The sequence below is a fragment of the Cebus imitator genome, unplaced genomic scaffold, assembly GCF_001604975.1.
Source record: "Cebus imitator isolate Cc_AM_T3 unplaced genomic scaffold, Cebus_imitator-1.0 Scaffold197, whole genome shotgun sequence".
NCBI classification, from domain to species: Eukaryota; Metazoa; Chordata; class Mammalia; order Primates; family Cebidae; genus Cebus; species Cebus imitator.
The window spans coordinates 3,076,545-3,099,507 of NW_016107512.1; the positions used below are offsets into that span (position 1 = coordinate 3,076,545).

The following is a 22,963-nucleotide window of genomic DNA, read 5'->3' on the forward strand; positions in this document are numbered from 1 at the left end:
ATAGATAAATCAATAAATAAAAGTCACTAAAATTTTACATCTTAGAGAATATGTGTTAACATTTTGATATAGGCCGGGCGCGGTGGCTCAAGCCTGTAATCCCAGCACTTTGGGAGGCCGAGGCGGGTGGATCACGAGGTCAAGAGATCGAGACCATCCTGGTCAACATGGTGAAACCCCGTCTCTACTAAAACTACAAAAAATTAGCTGGGCATGGTGGCGCGTGCCTGTAATCCCAGCTACTCAGGAGGCTGAGGCAGGAGAACTGCCTGAAGCCAGGAGGCGGAGGTTGCAGTGAGCCAAGATTGCGCCATTGCACTCCAGCCTGGGTAACAAGAGCGAAACTCTGTCTCAAAAAAAAAAAAAAAAAAAAAAAAAAAAAAAACAAAAAAACCAAACCAAAACAAAACAAAACAAAACCTTTTGATATTAGTTTTTTCTAATTTTAATTTTTTCTTGCACATAAAATATATATTTATTTTATGATTAAGATCATATTATACTACTCTTTCATAAAACCTACGCTTTAAAAAGATTTATTAAGGGTTTTACTTTTTCTGAGCAGATTTGGGTTCACAGAAAAATTAAGAGGAAGGTACAAAGTTCCTATGTACTTCCTGCCCTGACCATGTACAGCCTCCCCAACTATCACATCCTGCACCAGCGTGGGACATTTGTTACCACGGATGAACATATATGGATACATCATCATCACCCAAAGTCCCTATTTTACAATAGGGCTCACTCTTGGTGTCGCACAGACTATGGGTTTGGACAAATATAAAAGGGCATGTATCCATCATTATAGTACCTTTTCCATTTTTATTTATCGATTTATTTTTGAGACAGGCAGTGGAATGATCATGGCTCACCACGGCAGTGGCATAATCATGGCTCACTGCAGCCCTGACTTCCTAGGCTAAAGCAATTCCCCTGTCTCAACCTTCTGAGTAGGTGGGACCACAGGTGTGTGCGACCGTGCTCAGATAATTTTTAATTTTTTTTTTTTTTTTGTAGAGACATGGTCTTACTATGTTACCCAGGCCAGTTTCAAACTCCTGGACTCAAGTGATCCACCTACCACAGCCTCCTAAAGCGCTGGGATTACAGGCACGAGCCAGTGCTCCCAGCATATTATGGTATCATACAGAGTAGTTTCACTGCCCTAAAAATCCTGTCTGTTCCATCTATTCATCCCTTCCCACCCCTCCCACCCCCTGGCAACCACAGATATTTTTACTGTCTCCATAGTTTTTTCTTTTCCAGAATGACATATAGTTGGAATCGTATAGTACATACCCTTTTCAGATTGGCTTCTCTTACTTAACAATATTCATTTAAATTTCCTTCTTGTCGTTTCACCACTTAATAGCTCATTTTTTTCAATGCTGAATAATATTCCATTGTCTGGATGCCCCACAGTTTATTTATTCATTCACCTACTGAAGGACATCTTATAAAGTCAGCTTTTTTACCAAGCAGCATGTGGAGAGAATTTTCTCATACCTCTGAGTGTTTTTCAAGAACATAGTTTTCAGTAACTACAGTGCTGGAGTGTCAGATGAATAGACCACAGTCTAACCAGTGACCTATAATTTTAAAGATTTACTATTGTAAACAGTGGTGTAATAAGTGCCCCTGTACATTCGGCTTTTGCCCATCCCTGGTTATATAATAAAAGTAAATTCCTAGAAGTGGATTTATTCAGTCAAAGTTAAGAGAAGTTGCTTAGGTGATTCTTTAGATAATACGATCTGCTGCAAGTGGACTTGCTGCCCTCAGCACTGAACATAGAAGAGGCTGGCATAATTCTTAAACTCTGCCTCTTTAGGTCCTCTGAAACAGAAGTATATCACTAGCAACAGCAGTGGGTCCATGTATTGTCAGGGAAAGAAAGCCCAGACTGTGAAGTTCATGTCCTGTAGGATGGGGAACTGGGCGGTTCCTGCCACTTCTGCATTCCTAATTCCCACCTAAATAAGTCCCCTTTATCTCTCATGATGCCTGGGTTATGGAGGACCTAACTCAGTCAAAGCATGTGTAGCCAAATCTAAAGCTCCAGTCTAGACATAGCCCCAGGCTTCAGAATGATATATTGAACTGCTTTCTAGGTATCTCCACCTGATGTCCCACAGGCCCCTCAAACTCAGCATGCGTTGACTGAACTTCTCATCACCCATCCTCACAAACCGGATCCTTCTCTGTTCCTTGTCTCAGTTGATAATCTCAGTATTCATACAGCCCCAAAGGTGTAGATTAATGGATAATACTTGTCTCCTCCCACTCACCCAACCAATTGGTGATCAAGCCCTGAAATACCATGTAAGTCCATCTCTTCCACTCCTTCTGTATTACCTTGGTCCCACTCCAGGTCCTGATCATCTCTTACCTGGGCTACTGTAGTATCTTCTAGATTAGTTATCTATTGGTGCACAACAAATCATCCTAACTTAGTGCCTTAAAACAGCAAACATTTATTATCTCACATTTTCTGCAGGTCGGGAATCTGTGTGTAACCCAGATGAATGCCTCTGGCTCAAAGTCTCTCTCATGAGCTTGCAATCAAGATGCTGGCCAGGGCTTTGGGCTCAACTGAAGGCTCAATGGTGGCGGGGATGGGGGGATCCACTTCCAAGCTCACTCACATGGTTGGTGGCAGGATTCACTTCCTCACAGGCTGCTGGGGCTGAGAGCTCAGTTTCCCGCTGGCTATTGCCACAGGCTTCCCTCAGTTCCTTGTCTCTACAGAGGGCATCTCACAACAGCAGCTGTCTCTCCTCACCAGCGAGCCGGGGTGCACACAAGAAAAACCACAGTCTCTCTTTGTAACCTAACCTCAGAAGTGATATCCACGGCATTTGCTGTTTTCTCTTTGTTGAAAGTGAGTCAGTGGATCTAACCTATGCTCAAAGGGAGAAGATTACAGAAGGGAATAAATGCCAAAATGTAGAGATCATTTGCGGCCATGTCAGAAGCTGCCCACTATGCTCTCCTAAATGGACTCCCTGACTTAAGTTTTATATTCTCAAAGTCCATTCCTTTCACAGCTTCCAGAGTTTTCTTTTTCTTTTTCTTTTTTTAAGAAAAAAAGAAGGAAGAAAGAAAAAAAGAATTAAAAAAAAATGAAGGAGAGGAAGAAAGAGGAAGAGGGAGAGAGAACAGGGGTGTTGCTTTATTGCCCGGGCTAGAATGCAGTCTAAAAATGGGTATGCCTATAATTGTGCTTAATAACAGAGACATGAAAAAAGAAGGAGGGAAGCAAATAACAAACAAGCAGCCAACCAATATTTCATTTAAACCTGTAAGTAGGTGTGATGTGGTACTGATAAAAGTGTATATTTTGTGTATTTAAAGTGGAGAGTTCTATAAATGTTAATTAAGTTTACTTGTTCTGGATCTGAGTTCAAATCCTGGATATCGTTGTTAATTTTCTGTCTCATTGATCTGCCTAATATTGATGTTGAAGTCTCCCACTATTATTGTGTGGGAGTCTAAGTCTCTTTATAAGTCTTATGTATCTGGGTATTCCTGTATTGGGTGCGTATGTATTTAGGATCTTTAGCTCTTCTTGTTGCATTGATCCTTTCATCATTATGTAATATCCTCCTTTGCTTCTTATGATCTTTGTTGCTTTGAAGTCTATTTTATCAGAGGCAAAAATTGCAACTCCTGCTTTTTATTTATTTATTTATTTTTGCTCTCCATTTGGTTGGTAAATCTTTCTCCATCCCTTTGTTTTGAGTCTTTGTGTATCTTTGCATGTGAGATGGGTCTGGATGTAGCATACCAATGGGTTTTGGCTTTTTTTTCTGTCTGTGTCTTTGGATTGGGGGATTTAGTCGATTTAAATTTAGAATTAATAACAATATATGTGTGTTTGATACTGTCATTTAATGTTAGCTGGCTGTTTTGCCCATTAGTTGATGTAAATTCTTGATTATGTTGATGCTCTTTACTTTTTGGTATTTTTTAGAAAGGCTAATACTGGTTGTTCCTTTCTATGTGTAGTGGTTCTTTCAGAAGCCCTTGTAAAGCAGGCCTGGTGGTGATGAAATCTCTGAGTGCTTGCTTGTTCACGAAAGATTTTATTTTTCCTTCGCTTATGAAGCTTAGTTTGGCTGGATGTAAAATTCTGGGTTGAAAGTTCTTTTCTTTAAGGATGTTGAATATAGGCCCCGCTTCCAGAGTTTTCTAACCGTATGTGACCATGCCATGTCCTTGCTTACCACTATTTAATGAAATCCCATGAAAGCTTGATAAAAAAAGAGTCCCCCTTCATATGAACTGCAAGTTCTCCAGATCTGCCTCCTTCTCTTCTCCAGCTTTATCTCCAGTAGTCCTGCCACAGCCACATCAAATTTCTTCATTTTCCTGGTGTTTCTTCCTTCTGTGCCTTTGCTCACTTTGCCTCCTTTGCTTGAAGTGGCTCCCTCCAATCCCTTGCTTGTGTTCACATATTGTAGAAGCTGCTCGGCTTCCACTGACTTCCCAGTGGCCTGGCCTCATCTATGCTATTCTCCTTTTTCTGGGGAACTGATTTTCACTCCTTCTTTCCCAGTTTGTTTTGTTTTGTTTTGTTTTGTTTTTTAGATGGAGTTTTGTTCTTGTTGCCCAGGCTGGAGTGCAATGGTGTGATCTCGGCTCACTGCAACCTCTGCTTCCTGGGTTCAAGTGATTCTCCTGCCTCAGCCTCCTGAATAGCTGGGATTACAGGTGCACACCACCATGCCTGGCTAATTTTGTATTTTTAGTGGAGATGGGGTTTCACTATGTTGGCCAGGCTGGTCTCAAACTCCTGACCTCAGGTGATCCACCCATCTCGGCCTCCCAAACTGTTGGGATTACAGGCAGGAGTCACTGCACCCACCCTTCCCTACCCACCCAGTTTTTAAACATTTTAACACAAGGTCTTGCTATGTTTCCCTGGCTGGTCTTTAACTCCTGCCTACCCAGTTTTAATGAGTATTCCAAATAGAAGCTATCATCGTCTTACTCGTCTCCACTTCTTAATTGATTTAAGGGAGAATGTATGATCTAAACTGAGCCAATGAGTCCTTCCCTGAGATTTTTCACATTGGAGATGGGAATAAAAATTGGTCAGAAGACAATGAGAATTCAAATCTGGGCTATCAGTGGCTTTTTGCTCTTGTGAAGAAGCTCATCTGCAATTGGCAAAAATGAAGCCCAGGTGTCAGGATAAGAAGAGGAGAGTGACAGTTCTGAGATATTGAGCCCCAATTCCAGTTGTCTCTAGCTATACTCTGGTCATGGAAACTAACACACCTCCAAAATTGCTTATATTCGAATTTGGGGTGGGGGCACTGAGTTATTTGTCCTATCTACATCACAGGATTGTTAGTAGGGGGCAAACAGGACAAGCAATATGAAGTTGCTTTGATACCATTTAAATTCAAGTGCTACAGTGTTATGAAAAAAGATTCTGTCACTTAATAACAGATCATTATACCTGAACACATTGTCCAAGGCCGGGTATCAGATGCAAAGCCATATAAACTAGAAGTGATTGCATGTTCTGCTGACACCCACCATAGTCTGTTGTGGGCCTTTATAAGCTGCTAGGAAGTTCAGCACTAAACAAATACTCTATTATTGTAATCATTTCCACCTGGGTTTGTTTTTGATTATTTCTTCATCTTCTCCATATACTGATTGAGTTTTTATTTGCATGTAATGGTTTTATTGAACATGCTTTTTCTGGTAACAGAGTCATTTAAACATAATTCACATACCATGTAACTCACCCATTTAAAGTGTACATACAACTCAACGGTTTTTAGTGTATTCATAAAGTTGTACAACTTTCACCACAACCGATTTTAGAACATTCTCATCACCACAAAAAGAAATCCATATCCTTTAGCAATCATCCCCCCACACCCTTGTCTTCCTATCCCTCTAGTCTGAGACAACCATAATCTACTTTTTGTCTCTATAGATCTGCCTATTTCAGACATAGAATATTAATGGAATTATCAATACGTGGTCTTTGGTGTCTGGCCTCTTTCACTTAGTGTAATGCTTTCAAGGTGCATACATGTTATAACACATATAATTCCTTTCTAAAAATTGTGGTAAAATATATATGGCACAACATTTGCCATTTTAGTGATTAAAAACATTTTTTTAAAGAGATGGGATCTCACTCTGTAGCCCAGGCTGGAGTGCAGTGGCACAATCACTGCTCACTGCAGCCTCCACTTCCTGGGCTCAAGTGATCCTCCCACCTCAGCCTCCCAAGTAGCTAGAACTACAGCCATGCACCACCACACCTAGCTAATTAAATTTTTTTTAATAGAGATGAGGGCTCACTTTTTTGCTCAGGCCACTTCGTTCCTTTCTAAGCTGAATAATATTCCACGGAACGTATTATGTACCACATTTTTCTTATTCATTCTTCTCTTGATAGACATTTGGGTTGTTTCCACTTTTTGCCTATTATAAATAATGCTGCAAAGGACACTCACATGCAAGTATAAGTATCTGTTTGAATCTCTGTTTTCAGTTCTTTTAGGTATATACCTAGAAAGGGAATTGCCAGATCTTATGGTAATTCTATATTCAACTTTTTGAGGAACCACCAAATTATTTTTAAACATCCTTTAAACAAAAATTAGTAGAGATGAGATCTCACTACATTGCCCAGGCTGGTCCCAAACTCCTGGCCTCAAGCGATCCACCTGCCTCAGGCTCCCAAGGTTTTGGGAGTACAGGTGTGAGCCACTGAATACCAATCTTTTGAATAAGTTTCAGTCCCCTCAAATTGTGAGTAAATAAATGATATGCTCAGGGACTTTTATAGAGGAGCAGTCCCAGTTCTCATAAGAGAGGGCAATTCTAGCGTGAACTATGTGAGATCAGGCTCTAACTACCAGTTTAAGCATGTGGAAGAATCCAGCCCTTCTGCTTTCTTCCCAGCAGCACTGCTGACTTGGATCGGAAATCCTCCTCCTCACATTCTGAGCACTCCTCTGATACATCATTGCCTGAAGTCCAAAAGCATAAGTATCCTGAGGAATTCAGCCTGCTTAAGTTGCAGACAAGTAAGTCACAGGCCCTCCTCCACAGGCCTCTGTGCCCCAGGTCTTTTCAGAAGTCTGCCATACTGTTGGCCACCGTCACTGAAGACCCACAACTGCCAGGCATTTGACATGCTTTATCTCAAAATTCACAATACTTCTGCCAGGAAGGTATTATATGTTTTTCAAAAATGAAATGCCTTTATATAAAACCCATTAAAATACTGCAGCAAGACATTAAAATAATATAGAAGTATGTAGAGTATGGCCGGGCGCGGTGGCTCAAGCCTGTAATCCCAGCACTTTGGGAGGCCGAGGCGGGTGGATCACGAGGTCAAGAGATCAAGACCATCCTGGTAACATGGTGAAACCCCGTCTCTACTAAAACTACAAAAAATTAGCTGGGCATGGTGGCGCATGTCTGTAGTCCCAGCTACTCAGGAGGCTGAGGCAGGAGAATTGCCTGAACCCAGGAGGCGGAGGTTGCGGTGAGCCGAGATCACGCCATTGCACTCCAGCCTGGGTAACAAGAGCGACACCGTCTCAAAAAAAAAAAGAAGTATATAGAGTATAAAAACCCCTTCGCCAATATTCTCCAGCAATATCCCTATTCTGCCCCATAGCTGTGAAGAGTTGATATATATTTTTACAGTATTCTGAAATGTGTGTGTATGTATATATACATATATGTACACATATAGATATAAAACAAATGGGTTAATATACAAACTGGTATAAATAGATCATGGACCTCTTTCTGTGTCAATACATATAGATCTATGTGGCTAATATAGACATACCCATTTTATAGAGGAGGAAACTGAGGCTTTGAGATATTCAGTCATCCATAAAGCTACATGGCTAGGAAGTACAGTGATGGGATCAGAACACAAACGTGCTTGTTTCAAAGCCTGTGTTCTTCTTGGCTATCCCAGAGCCCACATTTCTCCAGCATCCCTTGAGCTGCTAGGGGATCTTTTATTGTTTAGAGTCACTGTTAGCAATACAGGAAATGTATCAGATGATGAAACAAAGGCACTGCAAGGCCCAGAAACTAGCCTGAGGTCTCACGGCAGCTTTTCTCATTTGAAATTATCACGGGTACATTTCCCGGTGTCACCATTGCACATGTGTGTCCTATTGTTGCAGCCAACACCATGTTTCATCCACTTGAGGTACAATGTGGATGGCACTGGCCTAGCCATTTGCTGGTTGATGGCATTCTATTTTTCCTACACAGTTATCAGAGTGAAGATTGCATCACAGGTGCCTGTAAGACTGTCTCTGAACTTCCCAATCAACACTTAACTTCCAAACATAAAGTTGGCTTTATTTTGGAAGGAGAGGGTGAAGAGGGTAAACAAACAAACAAAAGCAAAAAAGGCCTCTTAGGTAGCTCTCCCACTACTTCCCTTCCTTTTGTGCCTAGTCCCTCAGAGTTCCGCGCTGTCTCTGATGTAGAACCAAGGGATTATACGCATTAATTAAAGGTTGTATAGCCAGGTAGTGCCTGGGGAGTTTTCACAGCTTTTTGTCATCCAGTTGCATTACGAGCCTGGGAGCAGCAATAAGGGAAGGCTTTCTGGTGTCTTACAGAAGATGGGCATCGTCCTGAGTGGACATTTTACCCGAGGCTTAGCAGCAATATCCACACCTACCATGTTGGAAAGCAGTGCTTCTTTAATGGAGTCTTCCTCGGCAACAAGAGGTCTCTATCAGAGAGGACGGTGGACAAATGCTTTGGGAGAAAGAAATACGGTGATGTTTCCTTCTGGATCTTGACTGTGCTGTCCCGGAAAAACTCTCGAGTCGTGATTCTATAGGCCCTGAGTTCTGTAGCTGGGGGCAGCCCTGTAGAGTCACCATGTTCCCCCAGTGGAGCCAGGAAGACAGAAAAGTGAAGGGGACAGTTGGCAGGCTGCATGCTTTGGCAGAGAACTCGCAACAGATGCTGATCCACATTTTCTTTTTTCTCTGAATTTCATAAAATGCAAATGTGACATTTAAGTCATCAGATAAGTTCCCTCAGATACTTATTAATAGAAACCTCCATTGAAGTCTGAAGAAAAGAATTTATGTTCCAATTAGATGCTGCCTGGCATACACATTTAAATTGTACTTTATATTCTCCACAAGGAAAACATCTCATAGACCTCAGCCTAAAGTGCATGTTTTTATTTTATAGCTTATTTAATTAAGGGCTATTGAAATGAATATATATGCACCTGTGTATCTATATCTCCTTGGTTTATAGCTTGGTGAGTTCTTTGCCCCAACCTACTCATAAAAGATTTATTAAAATACCCTAAAAAGTTGCTGAGTACTAACGGACCATTTATGACACACTTTTCTATATAAATCCCTGTGTAGGAGGCCACCACTGCTCCAGAAATAAATAGGATTGCTGTAGCAGGAATACAAAGAGAAATAAGTAGACTGTTCTCATTTTTGAGTTTTAAAATAGACTTTTAAACTCACAGCAGAGACAAGTAGTTTTGAGAATTGAGGCTTTCATTTATCTAGGTAGAAAAATACGTGGAAAGCCATAGTAGGTGAGCTGGGAGAGTGGTCATTGATATGGGAATATGTGAGGAGTCCTGTACCTTGCACTTTTTTTTTTTTTTTAAAGACAGGGTCTTGCTCTGTGGCCCAGGCTGGAGTGCAGTGCCACCATGTTGGCTCACTGGAGCCTGGAATGCCTGTCCCCCAGCCCCAGGTTCAAGCAATCCTCCAACCTCAGCCTCCAAGTAGCTGGGACTACAGGCATGTGCCACCACGCCTGGCTGATTTTTCTGTTTTTAGTAGAGACAGGGTTTCTCCTTATTGCCCAGGCTGGTCTCAAACTCCTGGGCTCAAGCAATCAGCTGGCCTTGGCCTCCCAAAGTGCTGGTATTACAGGTGTGAGTCACTGCAGCTGGCCCACCCTGCACTCTTGAGCTGCAAGTACCCATCGAAAGTAAATGGGATTATCAAAATGATCCAAATCCTAATCCCCATTCGTCACTGCCCTCCTGGCTCAAAAGTAAACCACTTGATTCTGAATCTTATGTTTATGATTCTTCCCTCTCCTTTCCTTTCCCTTCCCCCCTTCCTCCCTCCTTCCCTTCTCTTCCCTCTCATTCCTTCCTTCCTTTTTCCTTTCCTCCTTTCCTCTCTACATCCCTTATTCCTTTAGAGTTTTATAAATACTAAGTAAATGCAATGATATATTTATAAAGAATGTGTTGATTATATAGAATGAAATATTACAAATACTTGTGTTCTTTTACTCCACTTAAGAAATAAAATATTATCTTTATATTTGAAGCCTCCAATATGTTCTTCCCTGAATATTCCAACTCCACTGGTAAACCCCAACTCCAGTGGTAACCCATATTTCACATTTTTTAAAAAAGAAAAACTCATTAGGTAAATTTTCAAACAATAGCATAATGAAACCAGATGTACTCATCCACTTAGCTTCAATAATAATCAACACCTGGCTAACTTGTTTCATCATTACCCCTCCCCCCAGGGATTATTTTAAAGCAAATTCCAGACATCATATTATTTCATCTCTAAATATATCATATGTACCTCTGATAGATAAGGATTATTTTATTAACATAACCACAATTCCATATCATATTTTTTAAAATTAACCGTAATTGCTTAATATATTCTGTGTCCAAATATCCCATTGTCTCATAAATGCCATAATTTAAAAATATTTAGTTTGTTTGGATCAGGATCCAAGTAAGGCCCATAGATTGAAATTGGTTGGTATGTCTCTTAAGTTTCAATATATAGGTCCTCCTTCCTTTTTTCTTGCAATTTGTTTAGTGAAGAAACTAGGCCATGATCAGGACTTTGCTGATTACATCCCTGGGTACCATTTAACAGGTTTCTCTTTCCTATGTACTTCCTGTGAAATGGTAGTTGGATGTACAGGCTTGATTTGTTTTAGTGTGATTACTTAGGTGATATACAGTGACTTCTTTAAACATCAAACACAATGGGCTTTTTCTATTTCTTCTCTTCCTTGATCTCACTGTAGCACTCGATACTGTCAAGCTTGACACTGGACACTACTTCCTTTATGAAATTCTCTCCCCACTAATTATTTCTTTTTTTTGTTTGTTTTTGGGACAGAGTCTCACTCTGTCACTCAGGCTGGAGTGCAGTAGTGTGACCTCGGCTCACTGTAACCTCTGCCCCCTGGGTTCAATTCTCATGTTTCAGCCTCCCGAGTAGCTGGGATTACAGGCATGTGCCACCATGCCTGGCTAATTTTTGTATCTCTGTAGAGACAGGGTTTCACCATGTTGGCCAAGCTGGTCTCAAACTCCTAACCTTAACTGATCCACCTGCCTCAGCTTCCCAAAGTGCTGGAATTACAGGCATGAGCCACCACACCCTGCCCCAACTCATTATTTCTTGGATGAGATGAAGAGGTAGGCTCAGGGATTGCCAACCAACTGCCATTTTAAACTGGAATGCAACACATTATTATAGAAAAAAATCAATCAAAATATCTTTAAATAATTGTTGACGTTATCCATCAGCCTTAACCAGGATATTGGCCCTAAAGGCCTAGCTGTTGCCACAGAACAAAATGCCATCTGCGGTTGTAGGTCGTAGCGAAATAGGCCTGAAAATGTAATTTTCTTTCTTTTCTTTTTTATTGAGATGGAGTCTCACTCTGTTGTCCAGGCTGGAGTGCAGTGGCGTGATCTTGGCTCACTGCAGCCTCCGCCTCCCAGGTTCAAGCGATTCTCCTGCCTCAGACTCCTGAGTAGCTGGGATTGCAGGCGCATGCCACCACACCCAGCTAATTTTTGTATCTTTAGTAGAGATGGGGTTTCATCACGTTGGTCAGGCAGGTCTCGAACTCCTGACCTTGTGATCCACCTGCCTCAGTCTCCCAAAGTGCTGGGATTACAGGTGTGAGCCACCATGCCCAGTCCTGAAAATATAATTTTCTGTTGTGTAGCTCTTCCTATAGTATAGCAATATTGTATTAGAATAAGATAGATTCCACCACAGTAACAATCCCTGAAACCTCAGCAGCTTAAGCACTAAAGTTTGTTCCTTTCTCTTGTAAAGTCCACTGTGGATCCAGCAGCTCTCCAGGGCAGCTCCTTTCCAAGGATCCTGTCCACGGATCCTGTCTGCTTGTATCTGTGTTTTTCCATCTCAGCCTGTGGCTTCTAAGATTGCCATAGAAGGGAAAAGAGAAAATGCTGGAAGGTTTTTCACATCAGCTCCTTAATTGTTTCTTTTTACAAGTGGCACATATCATCTCTGCTGACAATCTACCAGTCAGAACATGGCTCTACCTAAGTGCACTGGGGCACTGAAATGTGGGCAGAGTAAGTTATTTGATAGACAGTGGCTCCTTCGTGTGGTTATTTGTCTCTTAATGTATGTGTCCCATTTTCTACTTCCTGGATGTAAAGACATTCAGGATGTAAAGAAATTGGATGGTCTGTCTAAAAACAAACAAGCATTAGAACTGATCATGCAGTGTTATGGGTCTATCAGCTGTTGATACATAGTGGCCAGCACTTTGGGCTGATACCTGTTTTGGTGAGATATCTAGAAATTATGCCAAGGCCCCATATTGTATCTAATAGCTTAAACAACACATTGTCTCAGAAGTGTTGTTTGGGAGATTTTTCCCCAAAAGTAACACCTTATACTGACACCACACGATTGGCTCTTTTTCTTTCTAATGACATTATCTGGTGATATCTTTTACCATAGTGGTTTTTTTTTTTTTTTTTTTTTTTTTTTTNAGTTTTTGTTGTTTTGAGACGGAGTTTCACTCTTGTTGCCCAGGCTGGAGTACATGGTGCTATCTTGGTTCACTGCAACCTCTGCCTCCCAGGTTCAAGCGATTCTCCTGCCTTGGTCTCCTGAGTAGCTGGGATTACAGGCATGTGCCAACATGCCCAGCTAATTTTGTATTTTTAGTGGAGACGGGGTTTCACCATGTTGGTCAGGCTGGTCTTGAACTCCCGACGTCAGGTGATTCACCCACCTCGGCCTCCCTCCCAGAGTGCTGGGATTACAAGCGTGAGCCCGGCGCCCAGCCACCATAGTCTATTTCTAAGTATTCTCCTTAGGCCACCTGTATCATAATCAATCGGAGAGTTTATAAAAAATGGTGGTTCTGGGATTTTTTGGGTTGAAGCCTGCATTTTAAGCAAGTTTCCTAGGTGATTTTCAGGCATACCAAAATGTTGGAACACTGTTCTAGAGTATATGGCATTTACTGCCTTTTAGTGTTATCTTCTTCTTAACATATCTTGTCTTCCCATCTAGATAAGATTCCTGGAGAGAAGTTTATACCTTAGCTAAATAGCAATTATATCTTCTGGATTAAAAAATAATTGAGATGAGGGGTATTAGTTCGGTTCTGAATTCAAATAATAATAATTGCTACTATTTCTTGAGTGCTTGTTCTATGCTTATATTATTCTTAGTATTCATGGTAACTCTGCAAAGTAGCCGTTTTAAATAAACAGTTTATAAGTGAGGTTGCTAAGGCTTAGGAAGGTTAAGTAAATAGCTCTAGGGCACAGAACAAGAAACTGCAGGAGTGAGTATGTACTCAGGTGTGACTGACTCCAAAGTCCAAACCCTTCCCACCACATCTTGCTATCACTCCACTCTTACCTGTCAGTGGATTTGGATTACTTGCCCTGGTTTGGGATTCAAAAGGTTTTGGATTCACTGTATATTTAATTTAATTTAATTTAATTTATTTAATTAATATATTTTTTTATACAGAGTCTCATTGTGTTTCCCAGGCTGGAGTGCAATAACATGATCCTGGCTCACAGCAACCTCCGCCTCCCGGGTTTAAGCGATTCTCCTGCCTCAGCTTCCCAAGTAACTGGGATTACAAGCGTGTGCCACCACACCCAGCTAATTTTTGTATTTTTAGTAGAGATGGGGTTTCACCATGTTGGCCAGGCTAGTCTAGAACTCCTGGCCTCAGGGGATTCACTGTATATTTTATTTTATTTTATTTTATTTTTGAGACGGAGTTTCGCTCTTGTTACCCAGGCTGGAGTGCAATAGCGCGATCTTGGCTCACCGCAACCTCCGCCTCCTGGGTTCATGCAATTCTCCTGCCTCAGCCTCCTGAGTAGCTGGGATTACAGGCACACACCACCATGCCCAGCTAATTTTTTGTATTTTTTTTTTAGTAGAGACGGGGTTTCACCGTGTTGACCAGGATGGTCTCGATCTCTTGACCTCGTGATCCACCCGCCTCGGCCTCCCAAAGTGCTGGGATTACAGGCTTGAGCCACCGCGCCCGGCCTCACTGTATATTTTAAACCTCCACTCTCTCTGCTTTGAATCCTCAGCATCTCATATCCAGCAGGCACTCAATGCAAGGGTGTAGTTGATGTTATTTCACTACACAGAAGAGCTAATCAAAAGTGTAACAGTCAGTTATTGAAAAGGTTTTTGAAAGAAAAAGACAAAAAATTAAATACTCCGGTAACTCAGGAACTCCCACCTGTCATGCTGATGGCTTTTCCGAGTTAGCTAGAAGAATCTGGGTGTGTGGCAAAGATGGAGGTTGTGTTTCCAGCCATGTGTCCCTGCTTTCTGAGCCCAAGACTGGTAAGCCTTGTAGTCCAGCCTTGTTCTCTTAGGAGATGCATCTGGTGTCAAGTGTGTGGGTTGATTTACTTAATTTTAAGTTTTTTAAATAGGCCATTTTAAGGACTTTAGGTGTGTGGCTTTAAATGATCACCCTACACTAGGCCGATGCCTTCCACTCCTGTGATTAGTTTTCTTGTTCCTGGGGGTTTAGCAGGGGCTGAGCTGGGTGTCAGAGCCTCTGCTGGGTAATCCTGCTCTTCTCAGGAAGCCATCTCCCACTGTTGCATGGCCCCAGTCCTCAGGCAGAAGGAGGAGCAAGACACCCTTAGTTGGTTTCCTTCAGGGAACCCCCCCTCCAGTCAGAGAGGCAGAGCCCCAGGGACACTTGTTTCTTGGGCTTCCTAAGACTTGGGGATTCAAAGTGCACTAATGCTCAGGAATGAAGAGATTTTTAGGTCAGAGATTTTTGGATCATTGCAAAGAGACCTCTGATTCACCTTATATTTTAAACCAAAACATTCCATCTGAATCTAACAATTCTTTTCCAGGACGAGGTAGTCATAACAACACGTTTTGGAAAACGTCCCAAACATAGGCTCATGTGTTTATCTTCATCTCCTTAAGGCAAGATATTCACAAACAGAACGTTGAGAAACTTCTTTGTAATTTATAACAAAATACTAAAATATCCTATTTCTGCTGTCATGCCAATACTTACAGCAAATCTGTGGATCATCTTCAGCCCTTGCATGATCCTGTTTTCAAATCTTCTCCACAGATATTGATCGAAGGAATGGAATCCCAAAGCTAACTCCAGGGGATAATCCATATAAGTACCCAGAACAGAGTAAAGGCTTTCACAAAGCAGGATCAACACTCCCACCAGTGAACTTTTCAATGTAAGTGTATGTTAATACTAGCATTATTTAGTTAACTTTAAAGGGATTGTGTCTCTCTACTACACATAAATTATATTTTAAAAGGGATAGATGTCAACAAGACATGATTGGATGAAAATTCCTTGAAAAGCTCATCTTTAGTATTCAATTAGTGTCTGCACACATGCATGTGTATAATTAAAATTACACACAGGAGTTGGACTACAAAAAAGTCGTTGTTAATTTTGTTCTTATCTCTATTACCACACATTCGAAAACTTCTAAATTTTCATACTGAATCAGATCGTTGGCTATAGTGACTACTATGTGGGTGGACTTAAACTTGGAGGTAAACTTAGACCAAAGTAATGGAGAAAAATGGGACGAACATTAAATTAAAAAAAAAAAGTAGTTGGTGTATTACATTAAAAATATCATTTAAAAAATCAACCATGTAAAGATATAATGATGTTGACTAAAAATGACTAAAACTAAAATCTGTGGGCTGGGCGCTGTAGCTTACCCTTATAACTCCAGCACTTTGGGAGGCCAAGGCGGACGGATCACCTGAGGTCAGGAGTTCGAGACCAGCCTGGCCAACATGGTAAAATCCCCGTCTCTACGAAAAATGCAAAAATTAGTTGGGCATGGTGGCAGACACCTGTAATCCCAGCTACTCAGGAGGCTGAGGCAGGAGAATCACTTGAACCTGGAAGACGGAAATAGCAGTGAGCCGAGATTGCACCACTGCACTCACTCTAGCCTGGGCAACAGAGTAAGTGAGACTCCATCTCAAAACAAATGAAATAAAATAAAATAAAATCTGTAGGCCGGGCACGGTGGCTCATGCCTGTAATTCTAGCACTTTGGGAGGCTGAGACTAGAGGATGGCTTGAGCCCAGGCATTCCAGACCTACCTGGGCAACATGGCAAAACCCTTTCTCTACAAAAATACAAAAAATTATCTGGGCATGGTGGTGTGCGCCTATAGTCCCAGCTACTTGGGAGGCTGAGGTGAGAGGATCACCTGAGCCGGGAAGGTTGAGGGTGCACAGTGAGCTGAGATTGTGCCACTGCACTCCAGCCTTGGGGACAGAGTGAGACCCTGTCTCAAAAAATAAATAAAATAAAATAAAATTTGTGGTCCTTACAGTTTTGAGGTTCATACTTGAAAATTGGAAAACAGGACATTCTATTGAATACAATGATGTATTGATCTCGTTGCTGTAGATAACATACCAGTTTTATGATTGCCTTTTCTGTTTTTCCAGAGTGCCTTATGAAAAGAAATTTGATACATTTATTCCACTTGAGCCTCTTCCACAAATTCCCAAGTGAGTTCTCTTACCATGTTTTGTGTTATCCCATCTTTGCACAATATCGATTATTTTATATTTTCCTCCTGTGGTGGAACAAGTAGACAACCAGCACACAGGGCCCTTTTGAATCCCAGCAAGAGAACAGGGCAGTTTGTAAGGAGGGTGTTTGGATAGACACTCTGTAGAGTCTGGCAATTGGGATGGTCGCATAGTCAACAGATGTAATTGATAAACTACCAGAGGCCACGTGTTGTGTCAGCTGTGCACTATAGGAGAGGTCACATGGAACAAAAAGGCAGGGCTCCTGATTTCTAGAACATGAGTTTGTTGGGAAAGAAAGACACATACTTAAATGATTGCAACTGGGGAGAATGGTTAGAGTTTCAAGAGGCAGAAAGCAAGCCAACAGAGCACTTCTGAGTTTGAGGGAAGTATCACTCCTCTAATTCCACACTTTTGCTTCACTCCATTCTGAACCTCACTTATTTACCTAAGTAGGTTTCTGACCTATAAAGAGGTATTTTCTTTTCTTTCTTTCTTTTTTTTTTTTGCTTTCTAATACACAACAGTCTCATATGAGTGGGCATGTGTCCCAGGGTCTGACCAACTCTGGAGCTCAGTGGGAATAAAGGCCTTTTATTCCAAACTTGAGATGTTTAATGTCTTTATTATGTTGCATTGTTACTTATGGTACACGATTAGGGATTCTCATATCTATACTTTACATTTTTAATAAACACTATTCTAGAATATTCCAAATAATAGCAATTGCCTAAATTTAATCACCCTACCCAACTATGTTAGCTTTTGTACATTACCTTTCATATGCACACATTTTTTTACATGTATAAATACTAGAATACCAATTAGTCTGGTTTTCCTAAAAAGAAAGGTTAAGTTTTGTTTGTTTGTTCGTATGCTTTTTAGAGAAGTTCAAAACTGGCTGGGTGCAGCGGCTCACACCTGTAATCCCAGCACTTTGGGAGGCCAAGGCAGGGTACTGCTTAAAGCCAAGAGATGGAGACCAGCATGAGCAACATAGTGAGACCCTGTCTCTACAATTTTTTTTTTTTTAATTAGCCAGATATGGTAGCATGCAACTGTAGTTTTACGTACTTGGGAGGCTGAGGTGGGAGGATTTCTGGAGTCTAGGATTTTGAGGCTACAGTGAGCTATGATTGTGCTATGTACTCTAGCCTAGGGGACAGAGCAAAATCCTGTCTCAAATTAAAAAAAAAAAAAAAAAGGGAGAGAGAGAAGTAGATCAGCATATTCTTCTGTGCTATGGTCAACAAGAGAATTGGGAGAGTTGGACCCTTTCCTCAGGGACAGTCCCCCGATGAAAAAGTCTGCTAACCAGTTAGTCATGGCAGAAGTGACAAAGGCTTCTGCTGCTGGATTTGGCATTTATTGTTTCCTAGATTCTCTATCTTCTTCTGCAGTGTCTAATTTGCTGTTAGTCCTGCCTAGAGGTTATGTATTTTGATCTTTAGAAATTCTATTTGATTCTTTTTATTTTTATTTTTTATTACTATTTTTTGGTTTCTATTTGATTCTTTTTTACATCTGTTGTTTCTTTCCTATTTTCATGTCTTCCTTAAATACTTGAACATAGTTATAATAGCTGTTTAAAAGATTTTTGTTTGCTAATTCTATTATTTGTGTCATTTCTGGGTGTGTTTCTACTGACTGATTTTTCTCCTGATTATGGGTCACATTTTTCTGCTTCCTGATATGTGTAGTAATTTTCATTTGGATGCTGGACATTATATTTTTATATTGTTGAGTATTTGGAGTTTGTTGTCTTCTTTTAAAGAGTGCTGGGCTTTGCTTTAGCAGGCAGTTAAGTCGCTTGCAGTTTGGTTTGATTCTTTTGAGGCTTGTTTTCAAGCTTTGTTAGGGCTGTCTAATGCAGTCTTTAGGGATAGTTTAACTTCATTACTAAGTAAGATGTTGCCCTTTTAGAGTATCTACTGAATGCCTTGAGTGATTGATAAGGAGTCTTTACTTCAGTTGGTAGAAACTAAAATGATTTTTAGCCTTTGTGAGCCCTTTGTGAGCCCATTCAGTTCCCACTCTATTGTCTGATCTTGTACAGTTTTACCCTACACATGTATGTCTTAATGGTAGGCAAAGACTCAAAGGAAATGCTGTGTAAGTTTCTTAATTTTATTTTTCTGTATAGTTCCTTCTTCTCCAGAACTCTGCCCTGCAGCTTCCAGCCCTCCAAGACTCTTTGAAGTCAGATCTTCGGCCCCTCAGACTCACAGAGGATGCCATACTCTGTGTGGGGTTGCTCATTCTACGCTGTGGTCTTGAATATGCCTCCAGACAAAAGCTGGGTGATTATAGAACTCTCCTTTTCTTTTTGTTTTCCTTTTCTTTAGGATCACAATCCTGTGCTGCCTGCTGTCTCATTCTGAAAACTGTTATTTCATACCTTTTGTCCAGTTGCCTACTTGTTTAAGTCAGGAAAGTAAGTCTGATCCCTGCTACTTCATTATGGCTGGAATTATTATCTATGAATAAAAATATTATTATTTATCAACTATGAATAAAAATTTTAGGTTTTTTCCCCAAGTTACTTGATGAATCAGTTTTGTACTAGTCCATTACTGCCATCAAAGTTATTCACAACTTTAAATAGTGTAATTATGGTGCTCGGAAATTTAAAATGTTAAATCTGCAAATGCAACAATCCGCCTTTAAAATAAGAACAAAACCTGATAACCAGAACCAGATAAACTTGGTTAGTTAGTTAGTGACAGAGAGAGCCAGAATTAGAATAAAAATTAGGGAGGTAAGACTACTTATTGAAAAGGTCCCTATAATGTGCAGTATGTTTACAGGGATTATTTATTCAACTTAGCAGATATCCTTTGAGTACCATTTATGCACTTAATCTACAGGAGAAATGGGCAGGTGGTGAAGTAATGGAGGCAGAGATCACAAAGGTGAATAAGATATAACACATGTTTTAAGGCTTATTGTCTATTGGGGGCAGAGCCTAGTAGATGAGTATTCATAAAACAACTGAAAGCAAATGTGGTACACTGTGTACACGGAGGACATGTGCGGAAGTTGGGAACGTGTTGTAGAGGAGGTGGTATTTGATCTGGGTCCTCGATGAGGCATTACAGGTAATGTATCTTCCTTCCAAGGACAAATGCATCTGTATTAGGTCACTTAATATGTATTTTTACATTTCCACATGTACTGAAAATAAAGTGTATTCTATTTAATCAGGATGGAAAGTTAGATACATACCCAGAAGATTGACTTTATTGGTTATGTTGTTTAGCCTCTACATTTCCTTATTTTTGTTCACTTGGCCTCGTTTGGACTGAGTTAGTGTGAGAGTTAGGTTGTCTGAATACTAGTGTTTTGACATTTTTGTTGTTCATTGTGTCTTTTAGCGTTATAAAAGTATCTTTATGGCTGTAATCCCAGCACTTTGGGAGGCTGAGATGCGGGGATCACCTGAGGTTGGGAGTTTGAGGCCAGCCTGACCAACATGGAGAAACCCTGTCTCTACTAAAAATTCAAAATTAGCCAGGCATGGTGGCACATGCCTGTAATTCCAGCTACTCGGGAGGCTGAGGCAGGAGAGTCACTTGAACCTAAGAGCTGGAGGTTGTGGTGAGCCGAGATTGCACCATTGCACTCCCAACTGGGCAACAAGAGTGAAACTCCATTTCAAGAAAAAAAAGTATCTTTATTTTTCTCATTTAATACTTTTTGTACTAAAGTATACCTAACCAGTTATTAAGATTCTAATTCTTACTTTATTTTGTTTGCATCTGACTAATACACTTTTGCCCGTTCTTTTGCTTTTGAAGCACTTTGCTTTTAGTATAGATTTGGATTTTGCTCTGTGAGCTAGCTTGAAAATATTTTTTTTTTAATTCAGGTGAATTAGGCCACTTGGATTTATTGATTTGACTGATATATTTTATTTCAGTTCTGTTATATTACTTGTTACATTTATTATGTGTACCATATTATATTCACTGTGAATCTTTCAGTATTTTCTTTGATTGCTTTAACAAAGTTGAAAAATTCTTTCCTCTGATATTTAGAAATGCTTGTGTTTTTGTTCTAGTAGTTCTTTATGCTAATATCTTTATGCATTGCTCTTAGTCCTGCTTTTCTTATTTGGGCCTCTACTATTTGGCTTGTCGGCTTTAAGTGATAACCTTGACTTCCATCAGTTACCTATGTGGCAACTCTCCTTTTCATTCTTGCAGGGACTTCCCTACCCCCGGCAGTTATATCAGGACATTTTGCCAATTATGGTATATTTCTCCCCAAAAGTGCGAGAATTCTGGCTTCCAAAAGATGAAAACATTCTGCATCTCCCTGCTCCAACTCATCCCAGAGTCACACTTCCTACTACCTCTTGTAACACATACAGCCTAGAAATGCCCTTTTAAGTCTCAGTGGCTCTGGGAAGACTGGGTATCTGCATTAGTCAAGGTACCCCCAGGAAACAGAAAGCACACTCAGCTGGGATTCTGAAGACAGCTTAAGGAGAGGGACTATTTATGGGCGTGTGGGCAGGGTTGGGGGAACCCACATGGGAGGATGAAGCACCCAGAGGCTCATGACAGTGGGAAGCGTTACTACTCCTGGGTCTGAGCAGCAAAAAGAGGGATCATGGTTTGCAGAGCGTAAGCGCTAAAGCCCTGGGAGAAGGGCTGCCCAAATGGAGCTGTGGCACTGCCAGAATGGGGGGTACCTGGGGAGATAGGACATCAGGGGAGGAGCTAGGTAAGAAATGCTCTAATCTCTTCCCACCTTCTGATATCCTGTCGGTGCCATTAGCCAAGCCCAGCCCAAAGGTGGAAGCACGGGTGAGACACAGTGGCTCATGCCTGTAATCCCAGCAGTTTGGAGGCTGTGGTGGGAGGATCACCTGAGGTCAGGAGTTCAAGAACAGCCTGATCAACATGGTAAAGCCCCATCTCTACCAAAATACAAAAATTAGCTGAGTGTGGTGGCATGCGCCTGTAGTTCCAGCTACTTGGGAGACTGAGGCAGGAGAATCACTTGAACCCGGGAGGTGGAGGTTGCAGTGAGGCGAGATTGCACTCCAGCCTGGGCAACAGAGTGAGACTTCGTCTCAAAAAACAAAAAAAATCTGGGCTGGGTGAGGTGGCTCACACCTATAATTCCAGCACTTTGGGAGGCCAAGGCAGGTGGATCACCTGAGGTCAGAAGTTTGAGACTGGCATGACCAACAAGGTAAAACCCTGTCTCTACTAAAACCACAGAAATTAGCCAGGTGTGGTGGCAAGCACCTGTAGTTTCAGCTACCTGGGAGGCTGAGGCAGGAGAATTGCTTTGACCCAGGAGGCGGAGGTTGCAGTAGCTGAGATTGCACCACTGCATTTCAGCCTGGGCTGTGGAGCGAGACTCTGTCTCAAAAAAAAAAAAAAAAAAAAAGTGGAAGCACAGAGGAGCCCAGGTGATACTAGCTGCAAGGTCAGCCTCTTGGCAGAGAAGGGCTTAGCAAGAGCTGGGTTTGAGGCAGGGGCAAATGGTGAACAACTAATGTATTTTATTTTGAAGCTGGTCTAAATTGGAAGTCTACTTACTTTTGGAGCATATATTGCCTTATCTGCTGTGGGTGTTTGTAAATTTTGCATCAAACTGCAATTCAGGGTGTTGTCTTCTTCCCACAGCTTGCCTTTCTGGGTGAAGGAGAAGGCCAACAGTTTGAAGAATGAGATACAAGAGGTTGAGGAGCTTGACAACTGGCGGCCGGCGGTGCCCTTAATGCAAAATCTACTCTTTTCTGGTGGGTTAAAGAACCATCAAAGAATAGGGTAAAAACTGGAGGAGTTGGCCAGGCACAGTGGCTCATGTCTGTAATCCCAGCACTTTGGGAGGCCAAGGTGGGTGGATCATGAGGTCAGGAGTTCAAGATCAGCCTGACCAACATGACGAAACCCCACCTCTACTAAAAATACAAAAATCAGCCGGATGTGGTGGTGCACGCCTATAATCCCAGCTACTCAGGAGGCTGAGGCAGGAGAATCACTTGAACCTGGGAGAAGGAGGTTGCAGTAAGCCTAGATTGCCCTACTGCACTCCAGGCTGGGTAACAGATCAAGACCCTGCCTCA

General features: G+C 41.4%; 1 protein-coding gene across 2 annotated transcripts in view; it reads left to right on the plus strand.

Moving 5' to 3' along the window:
- The window catches only part of SPATS1 (spermatogenesis associated serine rich 1), a 33,364-nt gene that overhangs the window by 9,922 nt on the left and 479 nt on the right, over nt 1–22,963 (plus strand). Inside the window, exons 4-8 of one of the 2 annotated variants that reach the window (XM_017547449.2) lie at nt 6,937–7,061; nt 8,634–8,795; nt 15,418–15,538; nt 16,789–16,851; nt 22,521–22,636. In XM_017547449.2, the coding sequence (XP_017402938.1) occupies nt 6,937–7,061; nt 8,634–8,795; nt 15,418–15,538; nt 16,789–16,851; nt 22,521–22,636 (587 nt within the window). The remainder of the gene's footprint in view (nt 1–6,936; nt 7,062–8,633; nt 8,796–15,417; nt 15,539–16,788; nt 16,852–22,520; nt 22,637–22,963) is intronic. The other variant, XM_017547450.2, reaches the window with a different exon arrangement.